This window comes from Alligator mississippiensis, chromosome 12, assembly GCF_030867095.1.
Source record: "Alligator mississippiensis isolate rAllMis1 chromosome 12, rAllMis1, whole genome shotgun sequence".
NCBI lineage: Eukaryota > Metazoa > Chordata > Crocodylia > Alligatoridae > Alligator > Alligator mississippiensis.
The window spans coordinates 7858462-7885010 of NC_081835.1; the positions used below are offsets into that span (position 1 = coordinate 7858462).

Below are 26549 nucleotides of genomic sequence, written 5' to 3' on the forward strand. Positions count from 1 at the left end.
ACTCAAGAAGTAATACTGTCACTGCAGCCCTTTGCATGCTCTATATCAACACTATTCCAAAGCAGAGTGGTTCCAGTCATTTTTAGTGACACATCTGCCAGTGGGACATTACTGGAGTACAGACGAAGGTATGAACGTAGCATCTGCATAAACCACTGAAATGTTAGGCAAAAATATAAAAGCCAAGGAAGTTGTCTGTTTATCTACCTAACAGGCACAACACAAGCAGCAGGAGGGCCATTTATATTTCTGAAGGAATGGTCAATAGTGAACAAAAGTTAAATAGAGCACAGGGCATCCATAGAGGCTCAGCCCCTTCTCATTATTGTTTCCATGCGCATGTTGGCTCCCTCTTGCTGGGCTGTTGCTGCCTTCCAGCCCAATGCATATTAAGTTTATATCCTAGGGAGTATAAGGAAGAGACACTGCTGAGTGTAATCCCCAACAGTTAAAGCCAATAATGTCAACATTAACTTCCCACAGGAACTTTGCCATGATCTTGATAAAAACTAATTCCCAGGTGGCAGTAGGCCTCATGTTTGGGGTCCTTTGAAGCAGAAGGCTCAACTAAGTTAGTTGGCTGTGCTATCATCAAGGGAAAATAGAAAACAGGAAAGGAAGTTGATCCAAGAGTTAAAAAGAACAAAAGCCTTCTTTTTTTCTATGTATTTCAGAGAAAATAAATTATTCATTAAAATTTAGTTTTAAAGAATGAGTTTTCATCTGGTCCTGGACAGGTGTTTCAACAGCCAAAACCATGATTAGGTTTTGCTGCTCTTTTGGGAACATCTCTTGACATTGGTAATGAAAAGCCCAAGGGTAACACTGTAAATTACGGGGTTGGCATATTTTGACATCCAGAGAAAACAAAGTCTAATATTACTTAAAGTTAATGGCTGTGATTGAGGGCAACATACTGCCCTTAGATGTTAAACTGAAAAGGGAGAGTTTCCTCTAAATCTGAAAAATAGTTCAAAACAGCTAGAAAGAAAAAAGTGACATTGATTTAACTACTATTCTATAGAAGAGGAAGACAATTAGCTTTCAATAAAATATGCGAGACAGTAGGAGCAGGCTTGATCCATCACTATCGCACAAAATAGAGCAGTGTTAACAATGATGATGTAGAATGCAAAATCGGATCTCATTAACTTAGAAATACGTAGCCAACATGCACACAAAAGCATAAATGACCCAACAATGAAGATTAGTGTAGGACACTTTTCAGAAATAATCCTGACAAATGGTCATTTAGCTAGAATAATAGGAAACTCATCAAATTATACATACCATCCATTTGCTGAAACTACTCTTTAAAAAGCAATGGGTTACAAAAGATAAAATAAGCTTCAAAATGTGCCTGAAGATAAAGTCTGACTCAACTGCACCTTTTAGCATATGCGTTTTACATGAGATGCCATATTTCAATACTACTCATTACAATTTCAAGGTTATTTCTAATGAGTGCTTCAAGTTATAAGATATTCAGCCACTGGCAACTCTAGTCAAATGACTTTAAAAAGTAAGCTCTGTAGTCAGCCAACAAACAAGCCTTATAATGCATATTAAGACCTATGAATATCTTCACGCCCTAAGCAAGGTAACATATACACCTAAAAATGAACCTAATTTATACTATTTTTACTCTGAAATCCAACATTAAGATTAGACGGCTCAGGCCTCTCCCCAGTATTTCAAAACAATCTCAGACATGCCTATATATATACTCTATCAATAGTGGTGATGATGATGATATCAGGGATCCTGGTTTTCTCTAATAAAAAAATCCAAAACCCAAATACACAGTTTTCCATGATTAAAACAAAACACTATATCAATCCAAATAATATACAGTGGTGTTTTGTTTTAATCATGGAAAACTGGATTTGGGGGCGTTTTTCTAAATCAGAGAATTTTGGATTTTTTTTAATCAAAGAAAACCAGGATCCCTGATGGTAATCGTTATAATAATGATGCTCTTTATTTTAATTTATTTTCTTCACCCTAATTCCAAAACAAACTGATATTCTTGTACAAATTATACACGGGTTTCATTTTATCCAACACTGAGTATGGGTTCACAGGGTTTGAATTATACCGACTCTTTGCGGGGGTCTGCAGCGGTGGAAGCTGGAAAGAGCCACTGCTGCTGCTCCTGCCACCGCCGCCTAAGCTGCTTAGCAAGGCATGGGGCAGGCTGGGGACACTCATTTCTTATGGGGGCGCTTACGAGGGTGCTCAGTCCTCCTAAGCTCCACCATATTTTGAACGTTGCACGTTCATCGTCTTGAGTGAAAAATGGCTGTGTTAGCAAAACTATAGTAATACTGTCCATTAAAGTCCGGGCTGGAGGCAAATATCTAGTAAGCAGAGTAAGTATATATATTAAAAGCGGAGTTGCAACTTTTATGGACATGACGTGCTTACTCAGCAGGGGTGTGGCAAAGGCAGACTTGCACTACTAATCTAAAAAAGAACACCACGGGTCCTTTTAATAAACGCGAGGGTTGGGAATGCTTTACATCCTCTAAAACATGGGTGGCCAGAAGCTATTCCATCCTTGAGGCATTTATGCAGCTTTTAGGCTTCTAAATCATGAAAAGTAATCCTATTTCACCTTGCACAAGAGCCACAAAGGTCTAAGTTCCTTCCCCAAGTCCATTTTGGCCTTCTGAACACACTCGGATGTGCTCCACCGAAGTGGCCACCTCTGCTTAGGATATGCCGAGTTCTTAACCCAGCTAAAAAGAACCTCAGTTCTAAGTCCCCCAGTCCCTAGTCAAAGACCATCCATGGCTAATGACCGTTTGAAGTGATGGTGAGGAGGAGGAGGAAAATCCTGTTTGTGTCTACTGCACTGAATAGTCTTTGGTTAAAATGCATAAATAGTATTGGGCCCAGAGCTCAGGACTCCCTTCCTGCCAGCACAGCTCTCTCCTTATGCAGCCAGACTCCCATTGCCTCTTACTCACTCACCTGCTGGCCGCGTGACTCTTGCTCTTGGTTGCCCAGTGGCCCAGCTTCAACAGGAAGGGTAGAGGATGCTCTTGGCCCTGCCCAAACCCACTGCCTGGTGGTTAGGGCACTTTGCTGAGAACTGAGAGATGTGGGTTTCAATTCCTTTCCCTACCTGAGGAAGGCGTGGAACCTGGGTCTCTTACTTGGGTAAGTGCCCTAACCTTAAAGGAGGGTGGGTCCTTTTTCTCCATCCTACAGGTTGGATTCCTCTATGATATAGGCATATAAGAGCTCCCCACTGAAAGAACAGGACAGCACTACGCACTCCTCTGGATGGACTGGAATTAGCAAAGGTTGTCCACTGTCAGAATAAGGGAGCCATTTATCTCTGCAGGGCAGATTAGGTTTGTTTTCTGGGGTCGCGGTAGGCTGTCCATTGAGTGAAAAGGAGCTGTGTCTCCTCCTGGGTGGATTACAACCACACTCCTGAGGCAAGATGCATCCCTTTTGTGCTAGCTGCAGAGAAGACTTATGGGTGGAATTGGATTTGGGCCAGTGTGTCCAAGAGCACAATGTTCTCTAACACACCAATGAGGTATTAATAAATGGGAAAGGGCAGCATTTACTAAATCAGCAACACCACTTCTAGCATTTCAGATGGTATCTGTTCCCCAGAGATCACCTACCAAGAAGAGATCCATCACTCTGTTCAAATGAGTAGATATTTAGCTTATATAATTTTTATGAGATCAACACCAATGAACAACATTTCTGTTCCTCATTAAAATACAAAGCTGTAGTAAATCAGAGCAGTGAGATTAAAGAAAACCTGGATTTTTTTAGATTATAAAACTATCTGTATTTAGTGGGTGTGCTGCAAAACCAGGACCATTTTACTTTGGCTCTAGTAAAAACTGAACCAAGGTTCACCTACTCACAACATTATCTGCAGAACACATACACACGCACGCGCACGTGTACACAACATTAAGAAAACGGTATTTGTTCATATGAATCAGGACTAAACAAATCACTACTTCTATGGGAAAGCCATAATTTACACCTTGGCACAGTAGCAAGGACCACTAGAATTCTGAGCCCTCCTCCAGTGGAATTAGCCATTAGATTCCCAGACCCCAGGCAATAAATCTCCTGTAATTGCTGAGAGCAGGGACTGGTAAGCCTTGAGACGTCCCAGTTTTTCCTATGAATGAGTCTGACTTTTTTTAATTGTTTCCTTGTGAGGGGCCCTTAGGATCACAGACTCAAAGAAAAATTTGATGGGAAAAGACTTCAAGAGGTCATCTAGACCAGCCCCCTGCTCAAGGCAGTGCCCAGGCAAATATTTGTCTAGCCCTTAACAAGCAGTTGGCTCATTCAGTTTTAAATCCTAGAGAATGACCTCTCATGCCCAAAGCAAGATTTGGATCCTGAAATCAATAAGCCGGGTCAGATACAAAATTCTTCACTTCAGCCCAACTCTTCTGCTATGAAGTTAGGAGACCTACAAAAAAAGTGTAATGAAAATGAGAGCCTCAGGTAAAAGCAATCGCCTTGAAAATTAATTCCTCTCCCTATAAAATGCAGGGCTGTGCTTCCACGTTTTAGAAGTCCAGATCAAAGGAGCAGAAATACAGCAAAAAGAGACTCTTTTTCAAAGCAGGAAGAACCCTTCTGGCCTCAGAGAACAGAAGCTGAACCTGCCCTATAAAACACTGGATGAAGTGAAAGACAGTGCAAGATGCCACTGAGCCTGGGAGACAAGCTCAGATTTCATTTTGAAAGTCTGACTTTCAGAGAAAGTTCTACGGGTTCTAAAGTGAAGAGGGTGATGACTTGAGAGGAAGAACCAAGGAAGTGATCTTGCATTATAAATCAAATTGACAGCATTGTAACCCTGAACTGGTGCTCGTGCTGGCTCAGAGCATTAGTTTGTTAAACATGTTTCCATCTAAAATGTAGTACTATTGATCCTTGTTTTATCTCAGTAAATTCGAATAACAAGAATAGCATCTCATTCATGTTATTCTGAAATTCCACATTGCTCCCTTCACAATAAATACAAACACCAAGCCTTAGCTGATATGCATATTGATAAATATTACGCAAGGATAAAGCTTTAAGATGTGACATCCTGTTTTCATTAGGCTTTCTCAAAGTCAAACTCCCGCCCCCATATATATGAAATATATTATATATATGAAAGATATTAAGTATAGCTAACTCATTTAGAGTTGTCTGAGTTTTCAGAGGGAGAAATGGAGAAAGAATAATTATTGGACTGTAAAAAGAAAATGAACAATATTAATACTCTCTTTTTTGATAATACCTCAGCTGGGCTTTCAGAAGGAGCTTAATGTTGCCAAAATAAGCCAAATAGCTTTGGAAAGCTGCAAGCAATCAAAATGTCTAATGATAGCTCAGCTTCCAATATTATGGCTGAAAAATAGGAATAATAAAAGATGAATTACTAACTCACCACAGAATAAAACACACATGGGTGGTGGGGGGTAGAGGGGAAGAGAGAGGAAGAGAGAGAATAGATTTTACAGCTGTAATTACATGTGGCAATTTTGCATTGAACGTATTAAGAAAAGCAGCTTCCTGAATTCTGATCTACAGAAACGAAGCACTGACAATTGCTTGTAAACACAAAAAAGTTATAAAATCTTCATGAGCCCTCTGTCCATCTTACATCCCTTCATTATGTAGGTCTTCAGCTTGTTTCTTTGAGTGTGTTCCCCTCCTAGGATTTAGTACTCCTACCACTGGCAGCCATGTACTCCAAGTATCACGCTGGGCATCCATTTAACGCAGTCCAGGAGATGCACATATTCGTGCCAGAATAACGCTAATGAACTTATGAGGAATGCAAAACAGACACTTAAAAGCACTGTAAAAAGTAACACACTCCAATGCAGTCTCTGAGCACAGGATTTACCAACCTAATAATAAGCTCCTTAGTTATGCAGACCAGATTTCTGGCTGTAATAGTGTTCCCATTTCCTGCCACCACCTTTCATCCTGACAAAGGAAAAAAGCTTTCTTTCATCCTTCCCACCCCTTCCCTGCAACATACACATTTAAAATGGAGATGCGCCCAGTCTGACCATCTTACCAACCCAGGGAGTCGGGGGGAAGCTCAGGCTCTTCCCTTTTGTATGGCATTCTGGCTACAGCTTTTTGTTCCATCTCTCTACAGCAAGTACAACCAAGTTCTCATCTCCTGGGTACTATCTTTGCAATATCCAAGTAAAATGGCTTATGCTTTTTTCTCTAGCTGCGATCGTAATAGGGAACTTTGCAGGCAACTTGACGTTTGCACCTTGAGCAGCCAGCCCACACACCGCGCAGCTGACCCAGAGCAGTCACTCTTGAGGGAAGGAGTCCCCTGGGAACAGTGGCTAATAGGCGTTAGGCCACAAACTCTAAATTATAATCTTGGCACATTCATTCTTTTGCTTCCTCTAACTCCATCCTTTGTTCACTCATGGTTTATGGCAGAATCATTGCCAAAAGGGGGCCAGCGAGAGGGGAGGGGGAAGCCAGCTACTGACAAGATTGAAAACAGAAAGGGAAGACGTTATCTGCCTCCAGAACAGCCGCTCACTTTGATCACAGCTGCATGCTCCACCTGCTTAAAAAAGCAACAACTACACAAGCTCATCGCTGCCCTAGTCAAAAACAGAAGGGGAGTCAGCTGAGACGTGCTGACTGAAGAGGGATGACATGATCTGCTGACCCATCTGTAGGCAGATAGGAGCCGACTCCCCGTAACTTTGGAAAAATCAAAGCATGAGCCTGAGGGGGAGAAACGCTGGCTTTCTTCTTCCTCTTCTCTACCCACAGCAAGGTGCAGTCAGACACAGCCTGGAGGAATACGAGCTGTAGAAAAATGATGGAATAAATAGGGGGGGGAAAAACAAGAGAGGAGAAGAGAGAAAAACATCAAAAGAAACTGCAGCCAGCAGCTGGGAGGAAAGATTAAATCCCTTGTTAAAAGTTCATGTTTTACAGGGTTTGCTAAAACATAAATAAAGGGGGAGTTTCTGGCATTAGATTCACCTGTCTTTTTCAGCCTGCAGGGCAAATAGGGTGCTGCTTTAAGCTTCAATTCTAGTCAATGCTTTATAATCCATGGGCATTATTATTTACAAAGCATCCTAAGTGTACTTACTGCCTTACTCACAACTCGAGTGACAGGCCTGGACCTCAGAGAAGATGCAAGCTGAAAGATGCAGTAGATCCAGATGACAATAAATAAAGGGAAATGTAACAAAGGACAAGTGTCATAAGAATGAAAAAGGAGACCAGCTTATTCTGTGTTAACCTGTTAGCTAATATTTTTAAACCAGGAAACCATAATCTAGGTTTTAGGGACTGGAACTAGAGTCAAAAGACGCAGTTTTTAATCCCAACTCAGGCGCTAAATCCCAGTGTGACTTTATGGCTTAATATCCCTGGTACCTCATTTGTTCCCCTCAAAATTAAGCGTTAATATTTTCAGATCTTTATGGGGGAAAGGTGGTATATGACTGTAGGGGAGCAGTGATATGCCTGTGCCCTGCCCCTCACTCCCAAGCCACAGGCCCCACCAGCCCTGCCAGTGCCCCTCAATCCTGACCCACAGCCCCCACCCTCCGCAGCCTTGCTGCCCATGCAGTTCGCTGCTACCCCCAAAGAACCCTGCTACCCCCTCCCACCTTGCTGCAGCCCAGTGCCAGCAGGCGCACGCGCGCGCGCGCACACACACACACACACACACACACACACACACACACACACACTCTCTCTCTCTCTCTCTCTCTCTCTCTCTCTCTCTCTCTCTCTCTTTCCTGCCTACAGCTGCTGGGGCACGTGTGCAGAGGACATGATGCTGTGGCCTCCAATCATCTTACCCCATTGCCCCCAACCCCAAGTAGCTCCTTGCTGAGGCAAGCCAGGAGGTGCTGGGAAAGCAGAGGCACAGAAAAATAGTGAACATTTGCTGGTATTTTAAAAAACCACCTAGAGGGAGGTGGGAGGACCCAAAAAGAGGACATGTCTGAGAAAACCTGGATATATGGTAAGCCTAACTATACCAGGAGTGTCAAACTCATCCTGTGGGCCGGATGAGTGGTGCCAGGCTGGTCTGTGAGCTGGACTGGGCCCGTGGACCCCTATTCTAGCCAGTCCTAGACCCTTATTGCATATGGCACCTGTCCCAGATGGTCTGGGACCTTGACCACACAGGGAACTCCCCTCCTGCCAATCTGAAATGTGGGAAGCACCCGTGGCTGGTCTGGTGGCATATGGCTCAGCTCAGACCGAGGGGCAGTATATGGGACCAGATTAAAGGGCTCCAAAGGCTGGATCTGACCTGCAGACTGCATCTTTGACATCCCTGTGCTACACTTAAGATACTTGAAAGAACACGACTAAGCAGAGTGGATTTGATTTAAATCAAATTGATTTAAATCACTATTTAAACCACTGTTCAGGAAGCTTCAATTTAAAAATTGTTTTCTACAAAAAGTGCGTTCTTGTTGTTTGATATAACCTTAATATATATTATTCACAACTCAGAGATAGGCGTAGGTTTCATTTTTAGAAGGTACATATGATACGTTTTAAAAGCAGTGATTTATTTTGATTGTTTTTCAAATTAATTTTGCAGCTATATCATCAGGAAACTGAATTATGATTTGGTTATTTTATTTATCATAGCTAACTGAAACAGATATTTGTGAAGTCATTGGGAGGTGACTGATCTCCAATTCACTAGACTTATTATGGATATTTGGGGGATGTTTTTGCCATGCTGTATTAGGAGGACATCAAATGAGCGCTGCAGCCATATGTTATTAGCTTGGGGCTTTCTTCACTTCCTTCTAGATTTCTTCTTATCTTTGATTTCTTCTCTCTCTTACAGCCTTGCAAGCCTGCTTCCATGATAGGTTTCCCCTTCTACCATACCATTCATTTCCTCACTAGATCCAAAATAAATGGAAATGCTATACTCAAAAACTTATCCCTCAAGATTTCTGGAATATTCTGCTCAAAATGTTTCTCTTCTATTTTTACTGCCCCTCCCTCCTTGCATTTAGCTCTAGATTCTGCCTCCTTGCCCAGATCTACTCCACCCCAACAATCCTCTGTTCATTTAACTTCTTGAAAAGAGGTAAGGGCTTGACTCTGTGTACACAAACTTGCAAAGAGACAACAGGGCTGATGGGTGGGTAATCAGGTCTGTTATCTTTCATCTCCATATACTACTGTTAACAAGGATGTTATCTCTGGAGACAAATCCATTGTTTGAGAACTGAAACTAAGCATCACAGAGATGCTTAATGGGATCTTCTAGACTGAGCATCGAATCCTATTGAGCAGAGTGGTTTTCTTTAATCTTTACTGATCTATAGAGGAACCTCTGGGAACTTCATAAGATTGGGACCCTAATAGATGGCCCGTTGTGACCTACTTATAAAAACTTTTCTCAAAAGGTTATATGAATATAAAACCTCAAATATAATTAGAATTAAATTTTAAAAAATCCAATTTTTTGTTTTAAAAAATCATTGATTTTTATCCACCCTGTGAGTAAATGACCGCTTCATTTGTTCACACATCAAAGTACTGAGTTTGATATCTTCATTACAGAATGGCAGTAGGAATTCACATTCAACTAGTTACCAACCTTATCCCCAAGTCCTTTTTTAAGTCACTGCCTTCCAGGATTTGGTCTCCAATCATATAAATGTGACCTTTAAGAGTTTATCCTGCCTGTGTGAACTTGTGTTTGGTTGCGTTAAAATATATGTTGTTCAAATGAGTCCACTGTACCCAACAAGGTTCAAAACTCAACTGGGGAAGTCTGTAGAACTGATCCCCATTAGATGGTGTTCTCCATATCACTTTACTATTTACTAAGTTTTGTCATTTGCAAATTTTACTACTAATGATTCATGTGATATATTCTTCCACACCATTGATAAAGACACTGAATAACTCTGGACCAGAAATACGCTGCTAGAAATGCTCCCACTGGAAGATGATTCTCTACAATTAATTTAAATGGCTGCTCTGTTTTTAATTAATTTAATATGCACTAAACTGAAAGTATATAATATATTTAATTAGAATGTCATGCCACATACCTTACAGAAGTCTTATGTCAACACTGTCACCTTTACCAACCAGGCTTATACAACCAATAAAATAAACAGCAAGTGTGGTTAGCAAGACCTATTCTCCACAAACTCATTTAGATTGGCATTAATTATGCTTCCATTTTTATTGACTTTATCTTCACATCAGCTTTACCATGATGTGCCTGAGACCCAAATGAAGCTAATAGACCTATGTTTACTATGGAACCTTTAAAAATATTAGTGCATTTGCCTTTTTCCAGGCCTCAGAAATATCTCCAGGGTTGAAATATTCACCAGAAATTAACACTGATTGTTCAGGAACAAGGTGGATGGAACGTAAGCGTTAATATGAGTAAGGAAATTGCATAGAGGCCTTTTCAAAGTAGCCAGCTCTTATACAGACAAGGGTTTAAAAACTAGCAGGGACTTCTAAAAAAATCAATCCACCGCTATAGGCCACCAACAAAATGAATGAATGGCAAGGACAACTTGGCATGATTACTCAGAGCAGTAAGCAGATGTGCTGCCACATTCTGAACAAGCTGCCAGCCAAAGAGATGCCCTGCTTGTAAAACCTGCTAAATGGATATTACAATAATCAAGCCCTGTGGCCATAAGCTGCTGCTGTTGCAAAGTCATCACAAGATAAAGAAGGGTGCAAGTAGAGAAAACACATGGGGCTATTCATAGAAAGGGAATGAATACAAGTGGTACGGAGATTATTCACTTTATTCTAGCTGAACAGGTCTCTTCAATAATCAAGGCTTGGAAAAGAAGTTTATTCAGAATGATAATCTTAACAACATTAGTAATTTTTCAGGTGTTTTAGGTTTGACAAAAGGTTGTTTAAATGTATCCAGAAGACAGTACCATTCAAGAAGGATCCTGTGAAATATGTCCCTCTGACTACAGCACCGAGAAAAATAAGGAATTTTGTTGCTAGGTGGAGATGGGGTTGTTACACTGATAAACAACATCGAAAGGATACAGGGGTGTAAGCTGTAGCCGTGTTGGTCTAAGGACATAGGCAGACAAGGTTCCTTGGGTGAATCTGATAGAAAGGATATACACTTATTCCCAAATAAATTAGAACAGGGCTGTGTTAGGAACAGCCATGCTGAAGAAAAAGATCAAGTCTTATTCATTTTACAACTTCCAAACTAAATACTGGGTTTGTATCCAATGTGAAACCATCAAATCCTTCACATAGTTGAAGTTAAATAGGCAGCAATGAAAACAAAATAAAGACCTCAGCCATAACACAGTTGAACACAAAAGTGTAATTCACACAAAACACTGAACATTGATGTGCATTTTTCCTCAAGTCTCAACAGTAAAACTTTATGCACACCTGCATACAACTAGAAGCCAGTTTAACCCCATGGACTCAGAAGGAGGATTTTACAACAGAAGGTGCTGATGGATTTAGAAATGACTGCTGAACCCAAGGGTGTAATAGCTGTGAAAAATGCACATTCACAAATCATTAGAGCATGCTTTAAAGTATTGGTTATTTTATGGGACACTAATAAATACTTTCTCACATGTATAGATACAAACCCACTGGTTACCTAATAGGCTAACAACAAACAAAACTTTAAAAAAAAACCTGTTCGGAAGCAATTCTGCCTGGCAATGTTGCTCTTTACATTTCTTTTTTACAGTGCTACCAAAAAATGATGGCAAACAGGACTTGCTCTTTCATCCTTGATGCAAAGCTAAATTCTTGTAACCACCCTGAGGATTCTGACATGATGTCAACAGAAATTTAGGAATCAACTGATCGACAGAAAAAAAATGGAAAAAAGTCAAAGTATTTTGCCAGTAAGGCAAAGCATCCATTTAAATCACACAAACAATACTAGCTGGGTTTTTGGTTATAGCTGTGTTGGTCTAAAGACATAGGCAAGCAAGGTTCTTTGAGTAGATGTGATATCTTGTATTAGACCAACTGAGTAGATGGGAAAACGTTCTTAGCAAGTTTTTGGGCACAGTCACCCTTCTTCAGGCAGAAGTCTCTGCTGGTCTCTCCCCATGTCTGAAGAAGGGTGACTGCGCCCAAAAGGTTGCTAAGAACTTTTTGCTAACTACTCAGTTGGTCTAACAAAATATATCACACCTACTCAAAGAACCTTGCCTGCAAACAATACTAGCCACTTGCCAAATCCTATTCATTTCAATATTAAAGGGCTCAAACAGATTTCAGCATGCCTAAGATTTCATGAGGAAACAAGCCTATTCTCCACTTTTCACAGCTCATAAGCTCTTGTTACATTATTATTCAGAGCTTATGCACAACTTCTGCTCAGCTGTTCACACCTTATTAAGGCTCTTTCCATTGTTACTCAGACCACCTTGCATGAATAATGGCCTGGAAATTAGTAAGGCTTGGCTTTGGGGCTGTTAATGACAGCAGTTGAGATGGGCCAGACTAGTAAACCACCCCCATGTGCTGGATAAATTCATTTAGCAATCAGAAAATTATTATACGTGGTTTATCATTAATTTCCTCACCTGCTTTATTAATCCTAATGCTACTTTCCACTTACTTACCAAGAATCGACTTATCTGGCCAAACTACCAATAGTGCTCTGATTTTCAAACATATATTTCAGGAAGCAAATTGTTAGCACACAGGTTTAACATGCTGATCAATGCCTAATGGAGCCAACTGCTGAAATCAGTGGAAGTAAGACAAATATTTGATGTCAGCTAAAACCAACACATGGGTCAATGTGAAAATCAAAAACTTCCCTCTACTAACTCTACTTAGCTCTCTACTTACCCACATGTCCTTAGTTTTTGGCCAACACTACTCTCTACTGATGAAAACAGTAATTCACAAAGCATGTGGAAAGGAAAGAAGAGCAGAACAATCGCAATCAATCTCATCACCTCAACAACCTGCTGTGAATGTAATTAATCCTATGTTTATTTAGAGAACTTCATACCCTACACATAAAGCAGCAACTCCCTGCTGGTTTCAGACTAGGTAATTATGTTACAACAAGGACTGGGGTTTGATCATAATGAGCAGATGAAAAGGAAAATACTGCTAAGGAGTGTATATTTTAGATCACAGCTACACTGCAATCAAGATGTACAAATTAAACGTGGGTAGAAACACCTGGGATAACTTAATTCTAGTTTGCTTGGGTAACAACAGCAGTGAAGATGCAGTACAGCTGCAAACATCTTAACAGGGACCTTAGGTCCCCCACTCCAGCAGCCAGTCCATGACACATCTTTTTGCTCCATCTTTCCTGTTACTGTTGCCAGAGCTAACCAGATTAACTCAGGTATGCCCACCCATATGCAATCATACCACCTGACTCCAGTACAAACAGAAAAAGCCTACTTTGGACTTGATTCAAATCAGTGTTCCTAAAAGAATACCTTTGGGTGTATACTAAGAAAGCCCGCACCATGTAAAACTTGGTAGCAGCACACCCATGGTAGTGCACGACACTTCCCAGAAAGGTGTTTCAATAACCTGAATTAGAATGCATCCAAATTCTAGTAAACCAAAATCTTGCAAGACACAAGATACCTAAAATACACAGGCTCTTAGTCATCACCCTCTCTCTCTCTTATAATTAACGCTTGCTACAACAGCCAGGTCCTATCCAGACAGAGATAAATTTCAGGAGGCTGCATCAAGGAAAAGGCCTTTTATGTGTCTTAAATGTATTACATAGGCTTTCCTTTCAAGCAAAAGAGTAAAAAAATTGGTCTTTTATTATATTTTAAAAGCTGTCTCTCTCCCCCCTGCCCAAACACACTTTTTTTCTTTCAAGGTTAAGAACCTAACTTGACACAGCACAACGTGGCTGCTTTAGCTAATGGAGGCCCTCTTGAAAAATGTACTAAGATTTAACTCCAAAAAGCACATGCTGCTGGCCAGCTAGGATGAGCATTCTCCTTGTGGCACCAAAAAGATCATGTGAGACAGTGGTGCTCAATTTTTTTTTTAAACAAGTGGGCCAACATTAAAATCAGAAATGACATGAGAACAGCATAGAAAAGCACTATAGTTCTATGCTTTGGCATATCCAATATTTAAAAGGAAAACATGTGTATTTAGTAATTTTAGGCTTCTGAATACAAAGTAAAAAGTTTAATATTCTGCATTATTTAAAATTTTATAAAAATAATTAAACTTTAGAATTGTTACAAAAAATAACAAGACCAACTATTATATTATAAAAGATAAGGAAATTCTTTCAGAGGACAGATGGAGACAATCCAGCTGGCAGCACTGTACCTCACCTCCGCTCCCTGAGCTTCCAGTATCTCCTGAAGGGAGCCCCCCCCAGACAACACACACATACACACACACACACGCGCGCGCGCAGCCCACACTCATAGCAGTGCTCTCCTCCCACTGTCACACACACACACACACACACACATATAGCAGCGCTCTCCTCCCGCTGTGACTGATCCCCACCAATCCGGGACTTTTGCTTCAATTTTCACCAAAATGGCTAGGATGCCAGGACAGCCTACGAAATCTGGGATTGTCCTGGCCAAACCAGGACGTGAGGTCACCCTATCTGCATCCCACTGTATTCTTCCTAGTGTCTTACTACATAGGGAATATACTGACAGAGATTTAGTAGCAAGTCTACAGGAAAAAACACAAGTCTCAGATCCATACAGCTCTTAACTCCTCATTTTTTCTCTTATACACATAAAAACACTGCGTCAGGACCAAAGGCTGTAAGGCACTTCAGAGAGGCCTCCCAAAGTAGGTGAATAGATAATAATGGCATGTGAAACAATGCTAATAAATCATTCTGGAGTGCCAAAATAAGTGTTCCAGCACCCTACACTGTTCTTAATTACCTAGGAAAAGGAACAGGGAGTCACTGCAGGCAACTCAATAAAAAACCTCTGTTCAACTCAAGCTGCAGTCAAGGCAAACTGTACGTTAGAAGATGTATAGAATGGAACGATAGATAAAATGAAAATGTAATTATGCCTTTATACTAATACAGAGTGTGACCACACCTGTATAAAACTGGTCACCCCATCTCCAGAAGTTTACTGGAGACCTGAATGAAACTCTTTAAGAGTGGGGAAAAACTATTATTACATGCATGACAAAACTTGCATAGGAGGAAAGACTGATAAACTGGGAACTGCTGACCTCAGAAAGGAGATACATTTGAGGGAATAGGATAAAATACATAAAGAGTAAAAGAAAGTAAGGCACATTAAAAGGTGAGAAATCCAAAAGCAGGGAAACATATTCACAAAACATAAAATGAAATGGTGGAACTCACTGCCACAGGAAGTCCCCAGGAGCTAGAATTTAATGAGATTCAGAAAGGGATTGCATATCTGTACAGATGCCATGAACATCCAGAATTCTCAGAACAAAAATAAAATCCTGGAATAGATAAGAAACTTTGTGTTTTGGGGCTTAAACCACCCTCTAACTATTAGAGACCAGGGCAAGGTTTATAGGGCAGATTATTCTACTTATTCCCAGGGCATTCTAACACAGCCGTCTGACTGATGCTTTTTAGAAAGAATTTACTGCAATAGATGGACCTCTGGTCTATATTAATCTGGCAATTTGTATGTTCCTGAGCAATGTCTAACATTGAACATTTCTAAAGCATGTACTCTTAAAACTGCTGTGCAGCATCCTGGGTACTGCATCTCCAGGGAGCCATGTAGGTATTCTCAGAACCAAGCAGACTGAACATGGTACTATTCTACTGAATTGACTCATTTTCACTGTTGGACTTCTTTATATCAGCACATGTAAATACTACAGAGTATTCTGCACAGGAAGTTTCAATTTATTACTAAGCAGCTCCACACAAATTGTGAAGGAAAAATATTCCACCAATTAGTTTTGCATTTACACAGTATTACCACAAAAAACCTTAGAAGAGGAAAGGAATAAGAAAACTATTTGTCAGCCAAGTTTTACCTTTAGGGTTTATACAGCCCTCAGATTCCTTATAAAAGCTTATTTTAGCTTTAAAACTTTTCAGACATATTTATTATGCCATAAATTATTGACAAACGGCTCACAAAACAAGTGCAATGAAAAAAAAAAAAAGAATGGCTTCTGGGTACTGCTAAGTTATGTGATAACATAGAAGGCCCCTAAATAAATGTGTCTATGTCTCTCCTTACTGAAATGCTAAGCAGATATTGACAAGTACAAGTCTTGGTGCAAAAGATAAACGAGTGCTCATACTAGCACACGCTTGAGAGATTTAATTAAAAAATATAATAATTAAAGGCCATCACTTGAGTCCTGAAATTATTTCAATAATTTCCTGATAATTATATCAAATCAAATGGGATGCAGGGTTATTATGAATCCACACAATGACAACATGCAAACATGACAGTTTTAACAGATCTTGATAACAAACCAAAAATAAATTTGCTGGCCTCAGCCTGCTTCCTTAATGCTCATATTACAGTACCTAGTATAAAATTTAGTAGGTGTGCGAGGTATATTATAGGTTGGAACAGAGTGAAGCTCAGTGAGACAGCCATAAAGTAGAACAGCGTTTCCCAACCGGTGTGCCATGGCTGCGGGCAGCCAGACAGATGGGGGGGGCATGGCTCCAGCCAGTGATTCAAATGCTGTGCCACCCACTTCCTGCTGCTCACTTCCCCCTCTGCGGTGTTCAGCTGCTCACCACCCAATTTCCCCCCTTCCCTCCCCACCCACTCCTCAGCGTTTGGCTGTGACCCCCCCTCACTATGCTCATCCCCACTCACTATGCTCTTTTATCACACACAGAAATACAGCAGTAATAGAACACCTGGGTTGCAAAGCCTTGCACGCAGAGGGCGTGTCTACATGTGCATTTATGCTGGCTTAAATTTACTGCACAGTAAATTACTGCTCAGTAAGAGGGAATAGGCCGGCATCTATATGCACAAGCATTAAAGTGCATTAATGCTGTGTGCAAGTTGACTTGAGACTAAAGTTAGTCCCAAGTCAGTCCACACACACAGTGTTACTTCACAGTAAGGCATCTACACATGCATTACTGCACAGTAACTAATAAGGTGTAAATTTGATACCCACATGACGCAGGTAGCAAATTTACGCTCAACTTGGCATAAATTGTCAAATTTACTGCACAGTACGGGCATGCACGTGTAGATGTGTGCCCATACTGAGCAGTAATTTTGCTTACTGTGCAGTAAATGCGCATGTGTAGACGCATCCAGAAATTAGTCAATCCCAGAATTAAGGTTGCCCCTGTAATGTTAGTTTGGGCTCTTTCACAGATGCACTGTCAGACAGTTTTTAATGACGTGATCACATGCTACTGTGTGTGCAGCTTTTTAGAAAGCACAATGAAAAAATCCCTCTGAACTGCCCTCTGGATAAAGCTGCCTTTCCTAGTCTCCCTACCCCATTACAGTCTCCCCCACCACTGCTCTGGCTCATCTGCAACCTCAGCTTTCCCAATTCCTTGTCAGATCTAGTAGTTCCTAGTTCCAGTCTGCTCCTCCTTTCTGTTCCTCTCATCACTCCAAACCAATTCCTCAGTCTTCTCTCCCATTTTCCTCCCAAGCTCCCAGCTCCAGTTCTTTTCTTTCTTTGGACTCTTTCTCATGAAGCAACTTATGCTAATCTATTCTTTTGTCTCGTCTAACTCTTAGGGCTTTTGTACTGGGACTGGGCAGTTTTCTCCTTCACATTGTCAGGGTGATTGTGTGGACAGAACATCACAAACTGCCCCCCACAAGCAAGCTCAATCATTCTCTGAAGTCTGCTCAGCCCAGTCACATGTGCAAGCTGTGAGAAGATGGAGCAAGCACTGTCTAGCCAATGCAAGGACCTACGAGAGGATGAAGTCTGATCACTGGGGATGGGATCCTTCCAGATCAGCTATTACACTCTAAAAAAGACTGCAGTAAATGTGTGAACTGTGACTGCTCAAAGAATTGCAGCACGGTCAAATTTGGGTGAATTTTCACAGGCACACTTGTGACAATGCCCATATCCCCTGTCAAACATCAAATCCCTGCCCTAAAGCATAGGGATGTTAGATTTTCTTATGGAAGATGATGCCAGAATTTTTTTTTTTTAATAAACGCAAACAAAAAATAATGTCAAAACAATAGGTTATGCTCTGGTCTCACTCGTTAAAATGATTGAATCATTTTAACTGAAACTTTCCTCAAAACTTGAATCTGAGGCAGACACTAAGTGTATAGAAAATTTCAGCTTCAATGGTTAATATTTTTCAAAATGATAAACAATGGAATATGGATATTATAACAAGACGTATTGGGTAAACTTAACTAATAAGTAGTATTACTTGCTCTGGCTCTAATAATATTCTTTATAAGAAAGAAAACTTACACATAAAAGCAAAAGAAATATTTCCTACTCTGTTTCCATTTGCACTCTACCCTAGTGCAAGTATTTGACCATACAAATGGATTTTTCTTCTGTATTGCAAATGAAATTCATAGCTCCCTTAGTGCATAAAAACTGTCATATTAATGTGGATTCAATAAATCTCTATAAAATTAGTCAACAGAAAAGAAACATGGAATGGGTGAAGATGAGATTTTACTTTTTGAAATCCAGTATCAACAACAGAAGGAAAAAGTTCAATTCATTTTACATTATTGTATTTGCATAGTGTCTAACCCAACAGGCCTCCTACCTTTTGAGGCCCTCTAAGAACTTCCAACTACATGGTGAACAAACAGGTAGGAGAGAAATTAAACACATTCAGAGAAAACTGAACAGTATAAAATGCATCCAACCCCTGATGAACTTGGCCAAGTCCCACCTGACCAAGCTCTTGCCATGGAGGGGGCAACTCTATGCAAGAGCAGGTATTGGGAGGCATTGTGGAGACAGAGTGAGTTTTTTCAAGAAGGACACAGGAGCTGGAGGAAGAAAAAGGGAGAAAGGAGAGTACTTTAGGAATGGTGGGAGTACACCCCAGCTTCCACAACTCCTGTGGCTCCCAGCAGCATAAGATGCTCTTCTGGCAGTAGTGACTCCTATTCCCTTTGCCTTCACTTCTCACACCTGCCTTCACTTCTCACACAAAGTGACTCCTTTGTTCTTGGCAGCCCACCCACAATCCTCAGGAAGACGCTTGTTCTTCCCCTCCTCTGCATCAGAGACTCAGTGCTTTTATTTTGGCATGGGGAAGTAGGGAAGAAAACTAGGCTTCTAGTGGAAACTGAGTGGAAATATTAAGTTTGAAGACACCGCTATCTGCATCATAGCAGTTTGTAAAATCTCTGACCTAAAAAAACAGCGAGGAAACCAGACAAATTAAATTTAATTTTATTATGGAAATGAAAGTAATAACAGGAATGACAGCAGGGTGGATGATAAGCTCACTTAGCAGAGGGATCAAATGAAGTGATGACATGCCATTATGACCTCAGGGGTTAAAGATGCAATTTTCCATCTGGCTGCATCTGGCTTTTCAACATAAATGTTGACACCACCTGCCGAGCTTCACTCTCAGCTGCCTTCACTGTTCTTCATGTAGTTTCTGTCGTTTAGGTCAACATATTTGTTTCTCCTTCCTTTTTGTTTAGCTTAGTTGAGCAATATGCTGCCTCCCCCACAACCAAATGGGAAAATTAAAAACCAAAACTTATTTATGTCAGCGTCTATAATATTCAGTGCAATTACTACATTAAATCAACAAGCAACTTGGTGGCATTCGTTAAAAAAGTACTGAGCAGGACGGAATTTAGGCTGCATCTGACGATGTCTTTCACCGGCTGAGACATTCAAATGACAGAAAAGTAACACATGTAACATCCATATGTTATCAGAATGCCTGGAAATTGCTAATCTAAGGAAAAACAGCTAAATAGTCTTTGTCAAACCCAACTGACCATTAACCATGCACTTTCCACACTGCCATTCAACGGCTTATTTTCAAACATGACATTTGCTATGTTCAAAATCAAGCATCCTTCATGAACCCCTCTCCAGAGTCAGTGCTGGGTGAATTAGGCTCATCTGAGTGGCCTAGTTTGGCATATAATTTTTTTTTTTTATTTTTTTTAACAACACACGCTTTCCTCACCGTCACCACTGCAAGTGCTGCAGGAATCTTTTACCTAACAGGATTTCTGCATCCAGCTGAGCTAATCCACCTTCCCAGCCCTGCACAGTAGGACACACCAAAGTACAGAATCTCATGTGCTCTTGGTGGCTGTTGGGCACATATTTCCACTCAGAAAACACAGTACAAACAAAATCACATTGCATGGTCGGCAGAGACATGCGAGCATATTTATCCCTACCTCAAGATCAGAAAAGCTGCACTGTGAGCACAATTCTAATTCTGACGTAACCAGATCACATGAGACTGGTACATACATGCAGTGTCCTTATATTGTGGATAGGGCCCTAAACTTGAAATTTTCCATAAGCTCAACTCCAGAACATCGTGTCTAGTGCCATCAAATAAAAGTTTGTTCTTAACCTGCAACTCCCAAACTGTTGCCTCTAGTGTAGGAAGCTAAACAGAGCTGTGTTTGTGTGTCCAGGTTCTTAGCTGTACCTAGGAGCCTGCAAACCCAAAAAGGCTGATGGAAAGAAAGAGGACTCAGCCTTTACTTGGAATTGCTGGCACATCAGAAAATGAAAGGCAACAAAGCCGCCATCACAGACTCAGAACCACCTGCGGGACTGACACTACCAGCTGCAAGAAGAGAGAAGCACCCAAGAGAAGGAGGGAATACTGCAGCTTAACGGTATTTCCCAAAAAGCAAAGAACAGGTTAGACTCTAACCTTCCTCTAACCAGTAGAAGAAACAATAAAATGAAGAGCAAAAGTAGATGGAACTATTGGCGCATTTCAAGAGACAAAACATTTAATATATTATAGACTGCTAAAACTATTGTAGCTGCTTCCCCCTCAGAACCCTTCTCAGTGTTAAGCATCTGCTGGAGCTACCAAAAGGACGCCCTATGATCGTTTATGGGAGGGATGGGGCCCATATCCTCATTCTAATAAGAAGTGGTGCCCACAAAGTGAAAAAGTGTGAGAACGCCTGCTCATGGGCCAATGCCCATTTCTGATTCCTCAGTATATTTTCCATAATTAGGGGTGGACTTCAATTCTCCGCAGTGAGTCAAAAAACATTTATGCCCTGATCTACAAAAAGGATCTCTTTTCAGAGTAGTACTTCAGCTAATGCTTAAATTCAAGCACATAGCTCCATGTCATCCTGAATAGGGAAGGACATAAGCATGTGGTTAAATGTTTTCTTGATTTAAAGCCTAAAAATAGGACAGGAATTCTGCAGCTCCTCTTCCTCTTGCTCATCTAATGTCAGGTAACTACTGTGCCATGTCATTATGATAGTAAGACAGCTTAATTGCCTGCTTTCCAGAGAATGTCAGTTCTGCTTAACTGGTACCTAATGTATGTATCTTGCAGTAAATGCGCTAATCTATCAGTCACTTATATCTACCCTACAATTTCTTCGCTGTAGCCAAAGACGATCTAGGTTCTGATGACTTGCTTGCTAAATGTTATATTCTCTGACATGGACAGGAACAATATAGCTCTCATATGACTCATTTCTTCAAGAAAGAGACACAAAATAGCTTTCTCTATCTTCATTTACTATACTTTCTTCTAAACCTTCAATCTGCTGATGAATTTTCCAATGACTATCCTAGAGTATTGGCCTATATTAGCCCATGGAAAAAGTGAATAATTGGACCGAACTAGACTTATTTCAATGTACCAGGTCTTTTACACCAAAATCAGGACATTTTTAGCACTGTTAACTGTGGGAGTATAATCAATCATTTTAAAAGTACACAAAAGAACAAATGAATAAGCAATCAAGTAATGCACAGAATTAGTCACAAGCAGCATTGAACTAGCAGTCTATAATTCATTAAGAAATTCTGGTGATGTCAAATCACGAGCTCATATTTTGTAGAGGTGGACCTTTACGTATCATCAGCAGCCCATTAAAGCTGGCCTCACATTGTATATAAAATAAAAACTCTCTTTGAGATTTCTGTGGCTGCTCCTTGTCCACTTCTCTCTGCCTTAACCCCTTCTCTGCTTGTTGTGATTGGTATGGATTCAGAGAATAAAATGTATTGTGAATCGATGTCAAATTAAAAGCTAAAATGTAGACATTGATTTTAGACTATCAAGTCATAATAATACAGTACTATCTTGTACTGCAATATCATTTTACTGTACTGATGGTAATAAGGCTTCCCTCATGAAAAAGCCATGCATTGTACATCTTACAACCACTATTGTTCCAAAACACATGGAGCAACTGAGGCACTTGCGCAACAGCGCCCTGCAGGGCCTTTTGTGTAGTGAGACGCAGGCAGAGGACCAGGTGAATCAATCAACCTGCATAGGCTGCTCTTCAACAGTGCCTGTGTTAAAACCCTCTGTGAAGAACGTGGGAGATCACTGTATTATTTCTATGAGTATGACGTGCAGCTCAGTCTAACTACTTGATATTATTCTGTCTGGCTGCATGGAGTTACAAATGGTTGTTGGAGGAACAAAACTAGAAAATGGGACAGCAGCAGAGGTGAAATATCTCCAGACAAAATACCAAGGATCCTCAGCAGAAAAGCAGGGAAGCTATTAATTGGAAAATGGCCACCTGCCTGGCTCCAGCCAGGCTAAGAGACTCACTTTTCCCAAGCTGAAGCCTAGGACTAAATGGACACTAAACCATTAGAGAGCCCTGTCTAGAGAGAAAGGTAAGACGAATGAGAGCTGAATGTGCAGTGGCAATAGCTAGAGGTGAGTTTGACACACACACCAAAGCTAAGTACAGAGAGTCACAAAGCCCGAGCCTGAATCGATTCAGTCTTCACAGGTTAGTCTAAGCTGAGTAGATTGAACCGATAAGCAAGTGAACAGTCATTTACTTTTGATTCTGGAAATGCAGCCACATGCCTGCGGCAGCCCAGGCCACAAGAAGGAGGATGCTAGAGCCTGCCTCGCTGCTTGGCTGGAGCAGGCAGCTTGGGACAAGGCTAGCCCACCCAACATGAGAGGGGCAGAGGGCGGGAGGGGGGATTTGCATAGGAGGTGCAAAGCATTCTGGGATGCTGGGGGACTGTGAGTTAACTTGAATCTGGAAGGGATCTGGGACAGAAGTTCAATAAACTGCTTAACCTAAATCATTTAAGTCTGACACTATATCTATCCAGGTTTATCTTAAACCAGCTTCAGCCATTTTGAAAGTGGTTTATGTGCACTGAACTTCTGTTGCGTTACAGATCGGAACTGGTTTCCGATCACTTACACAGATTTGTGAGCCATTTCTGTCCCTAGCCCAAGAGAATGCTATTTTCTTGACTGCTAACCAGTACACGGCACTATTAAGCCTATGATTTGTGACTTATGCTATAAACAGAGGTCGCCAAGTAAAGTGGAGCAGCTGTGCTGGGATGTGTCCCAACACAGCTTATCTGCTTCACTGGGCTATACAGATGTTGACTGTTGTCCTGCAGGGTCAGGACCGTGCTGTTCCCAATGATTCAGGGGCCCAATCCTGTGGGATAACTGTGAACAGGGGAACCCCAGGTTACCTACTGACAGACACGTGCTCCAGGAATCCCCTAGCAAGGGATTTCCTTTTCTCTACAAATGCAGGAACACATTTGCTGCAAAAAAGTGGCACACCTATGTTGCACTAACAAATTTTGGGTATTTGTGACAAAACAAGGGGTATGGATATCTGTCTTTTTGGCCTTTGGGCTGCCATAAAAAGTTTTATGGTGATACAATGTCTGTTTCCAACCTTACTCTGGAAGTTGTAAGCAACCAGTACCACCACCACCTCCTGTAAAATACACAGGTCAACTGTTTTGAGTATGTGCAAATAGCTTGTTCATATTAACAGTACATTAAAAACACATTAAAATTCTGTATGAGGAGTTGCCACAAACTTTTTCTAAATGTTACATGAATGTTATTTAATCATTTTAATTCCATTTGAAAAAAAGCTTACTGATTTCTGGGCAGCTTTACAATACTCCTAGAAAAATCCCTCTCTCATATTTGGAGACCACAGATTTTTCAAATATTATTTTTATCTAAAAGCAAATCTTTCACTGCTGCTGCTATTACCAATAAAAATAAAGCAGCTTTCTTTGGCCTGTTATGAAAAGCAAGGTAAGTAAATTCAATCAGGGAATTTTAAGGATTCTTTTCATCATCAACATTTTAAATTTAAAATTATCAACGCTGGTAAAAATGAGGTAAGAACCAAAAAAACTGCTTACAACTTACTTGGTTTTTTGAATCCAAATACAATAGTCTGATATGTAGAGATCATTAAGGATGTAGGCAGGGTCATTTTCTCGAAAAATCTTGTGAATATCCAGCAGACACTTCAAAACAGCACTTTTACCTAGAAAATATTTACGATTTTTAATAAACAGATTCATGACTCAGTATCCTGAGAGCGCAGTAATCATTTTATTGCTATACACCTTTTAGCTACAACAGTATCAGAATGATCCTATCACTTTTTAAAGTTGATTTAGGGCAGTGGTTTTCGACCCTTTTAAAATCAAGGCACCCCTCAGGAAATGCCAAGTTTTTGCCTTCACTCATTCCTAGAGTGCAGAAAAATAGAGTAATTATTCTCTTACAAATAACTTAAAAAGACCACAACAAATCAGAATGTTTTTAACACTATGGATTCCTATTTGAAAATGCTGGGCTTATCTTGTGAATCATGTCTGCTCACTTAACAGTGTTAACACTGTGAAGCACCCTTAAAAGGAACTCAGGGTACCTCAAGGGCTACTAGTGGTTGAGAATCACCGATTTAGGTACTCATGTCTGCTGGAATTTCTCCCTTCTCCCTCCTTTAAAAACAAAATAAACTAAGGATTTAGGTCCCAATTGCACAACGCGTTCTATTCCATTGGATTCCCCTAAATACATGAGAGCTTCTGTGAAATTAAGTAGAGTCTGCCAATACAAACCTCCCTGCAAGATCAGAGCCTTCACATTAATTAAAATCACTTGCTGCTGTAACTGACTGGTTGGTTGAAGCTCAAAGTACCTGAACAGATCTGTATGTTTCTCCTAACTAAAAAAAGTTCTATTTTTAAATACATTTGATAAACCTCTTAAATGTGACAGCTTGGCAGCATAAACACATTTTCTTATTCTACAACCAAGAGAAACCTCTCTGCATGTTGTCCTTCATTTTCCTTTCATTGGCCACCAGTCTGGGCATTCACGTCTCATGGCAACTAATTGTTTGTCTGTTACTGAGAACACCTGTTAAATGTATTGCAATTAAACCCTGAAAATAAACATGGAAATAAGTAAAAGGCATGCAGAAGTCTATTGGCCTTCGCTTCTAGATTATTTCGTTTGAATTTGGGTAAGGTTACACTGTACAAATAAATTACGACCATCTGGGGATCAACTCAAAACTCCCCCTGCTGTCCAAGCACACAATCACTTATGTACTTCAGCACACGAGACCACCAGATGACACCATGTAAATTGAGCAGAGAAGCATAGAGACAGGAAGAGGTGTTGGCGCAGGTAGAATAAGGGTACTGCACCAGAGGAGAATTGGTCAAATAAATCAGGCAAGAAAGAATCTAGATAAATATTAGGGCTGTGCGAAGCTTGGGTGGTGATTCGATTTGGAGGAGATTCGGCCCGATTCGGTGGCTGAATCTCCAAATCGAATCAGGGGACCAATTAAAAGGTCCAAATCAATTCAAAGCTCTCCGAATCTTTGGAAAAGATTCGAAGAGCTTTGATGATTTGGGCAGTCCCCAGTGGCTACAGCAGGGAGGTGCAGCAGAACTCAGAGCTGATAAGTACTAGGGACAGGGGAGGGACCATGGGGGAACTCCTGTCAGCCCCCATCCCCTGCCTGCTCTCCCAGCTCCCCCTCGACTCCCCCCCTGCTCCCCCAGTCCTGCAATGCCAGCCCCACCCGCCCCAGCTCCCGACGTTTTAAAAAAAGCCCCGGTGCTCACTGGTGCTGCATTCCTTCCTGCCCCCCACTGCCCCACATTGCTTGGGGGGGGCTCTGCACAAGCCCCCCAACTTCCCCCCACAGGTGCCCCACCCAGGCCAGTTCTGGCTTTTTAAGAAAAAAAATGGAGACAAGCCCCAGGACTCACCGCTCCTACAGCAGCATCGGGGCTTCAGGGGGCTCAGGCAGAGCCCCCCACGTGGCATGGGGCAGCAGGAATCACCCCTCCACCGGCAAAAGTGCCGAGTCCAGGGGTTTTCTAGTTTTTTGTGGGGTTTTTTCTTAAAGGGATGGAGCCGCGGCGGGTGGGGCAGCCATGGGGTGGGGGTGGTGGTTTCGGATGGGGGTCAGGGGGCTCATGGCAGAGACCCCCATGCAGCATGGGGGGCAGCAGGGATCACCCTGCCACCTGGCAGCACCTGCTGAGTCAGGGTTTTTTTTCCCTCTGAGTGCTGGGAG

The 26549-nt window shown here is 41.2% G+C and overlaps 1 protein-coding gene across 7 annotated transcripts in view; it reads right to left on the reverse strand.

Moving 5' to 3' along the window:
* Window positions 1–26549, reverse strand: part of SHQ1 (SHQ1, H/ACA ribonucleoprotein assembly factor) — an 82755-nt gene that overhangs the window by 11218 nt on the left and 44988 nt on the right. For all 7 annotated transcript variants that reach the window (XM_014605227.2, XM_014605239.3, XM_059716093.1 and 4 more), the window contains exon 11: window positions 24368–24488. In XM_014605227.2, the coding sequence (XP_014460713.1) occupies window positions 24368–24488 (121 nt within the window). The remainder of the gene's footprint in view (window positions 1–24367; window positions 24489–26549) is intronic.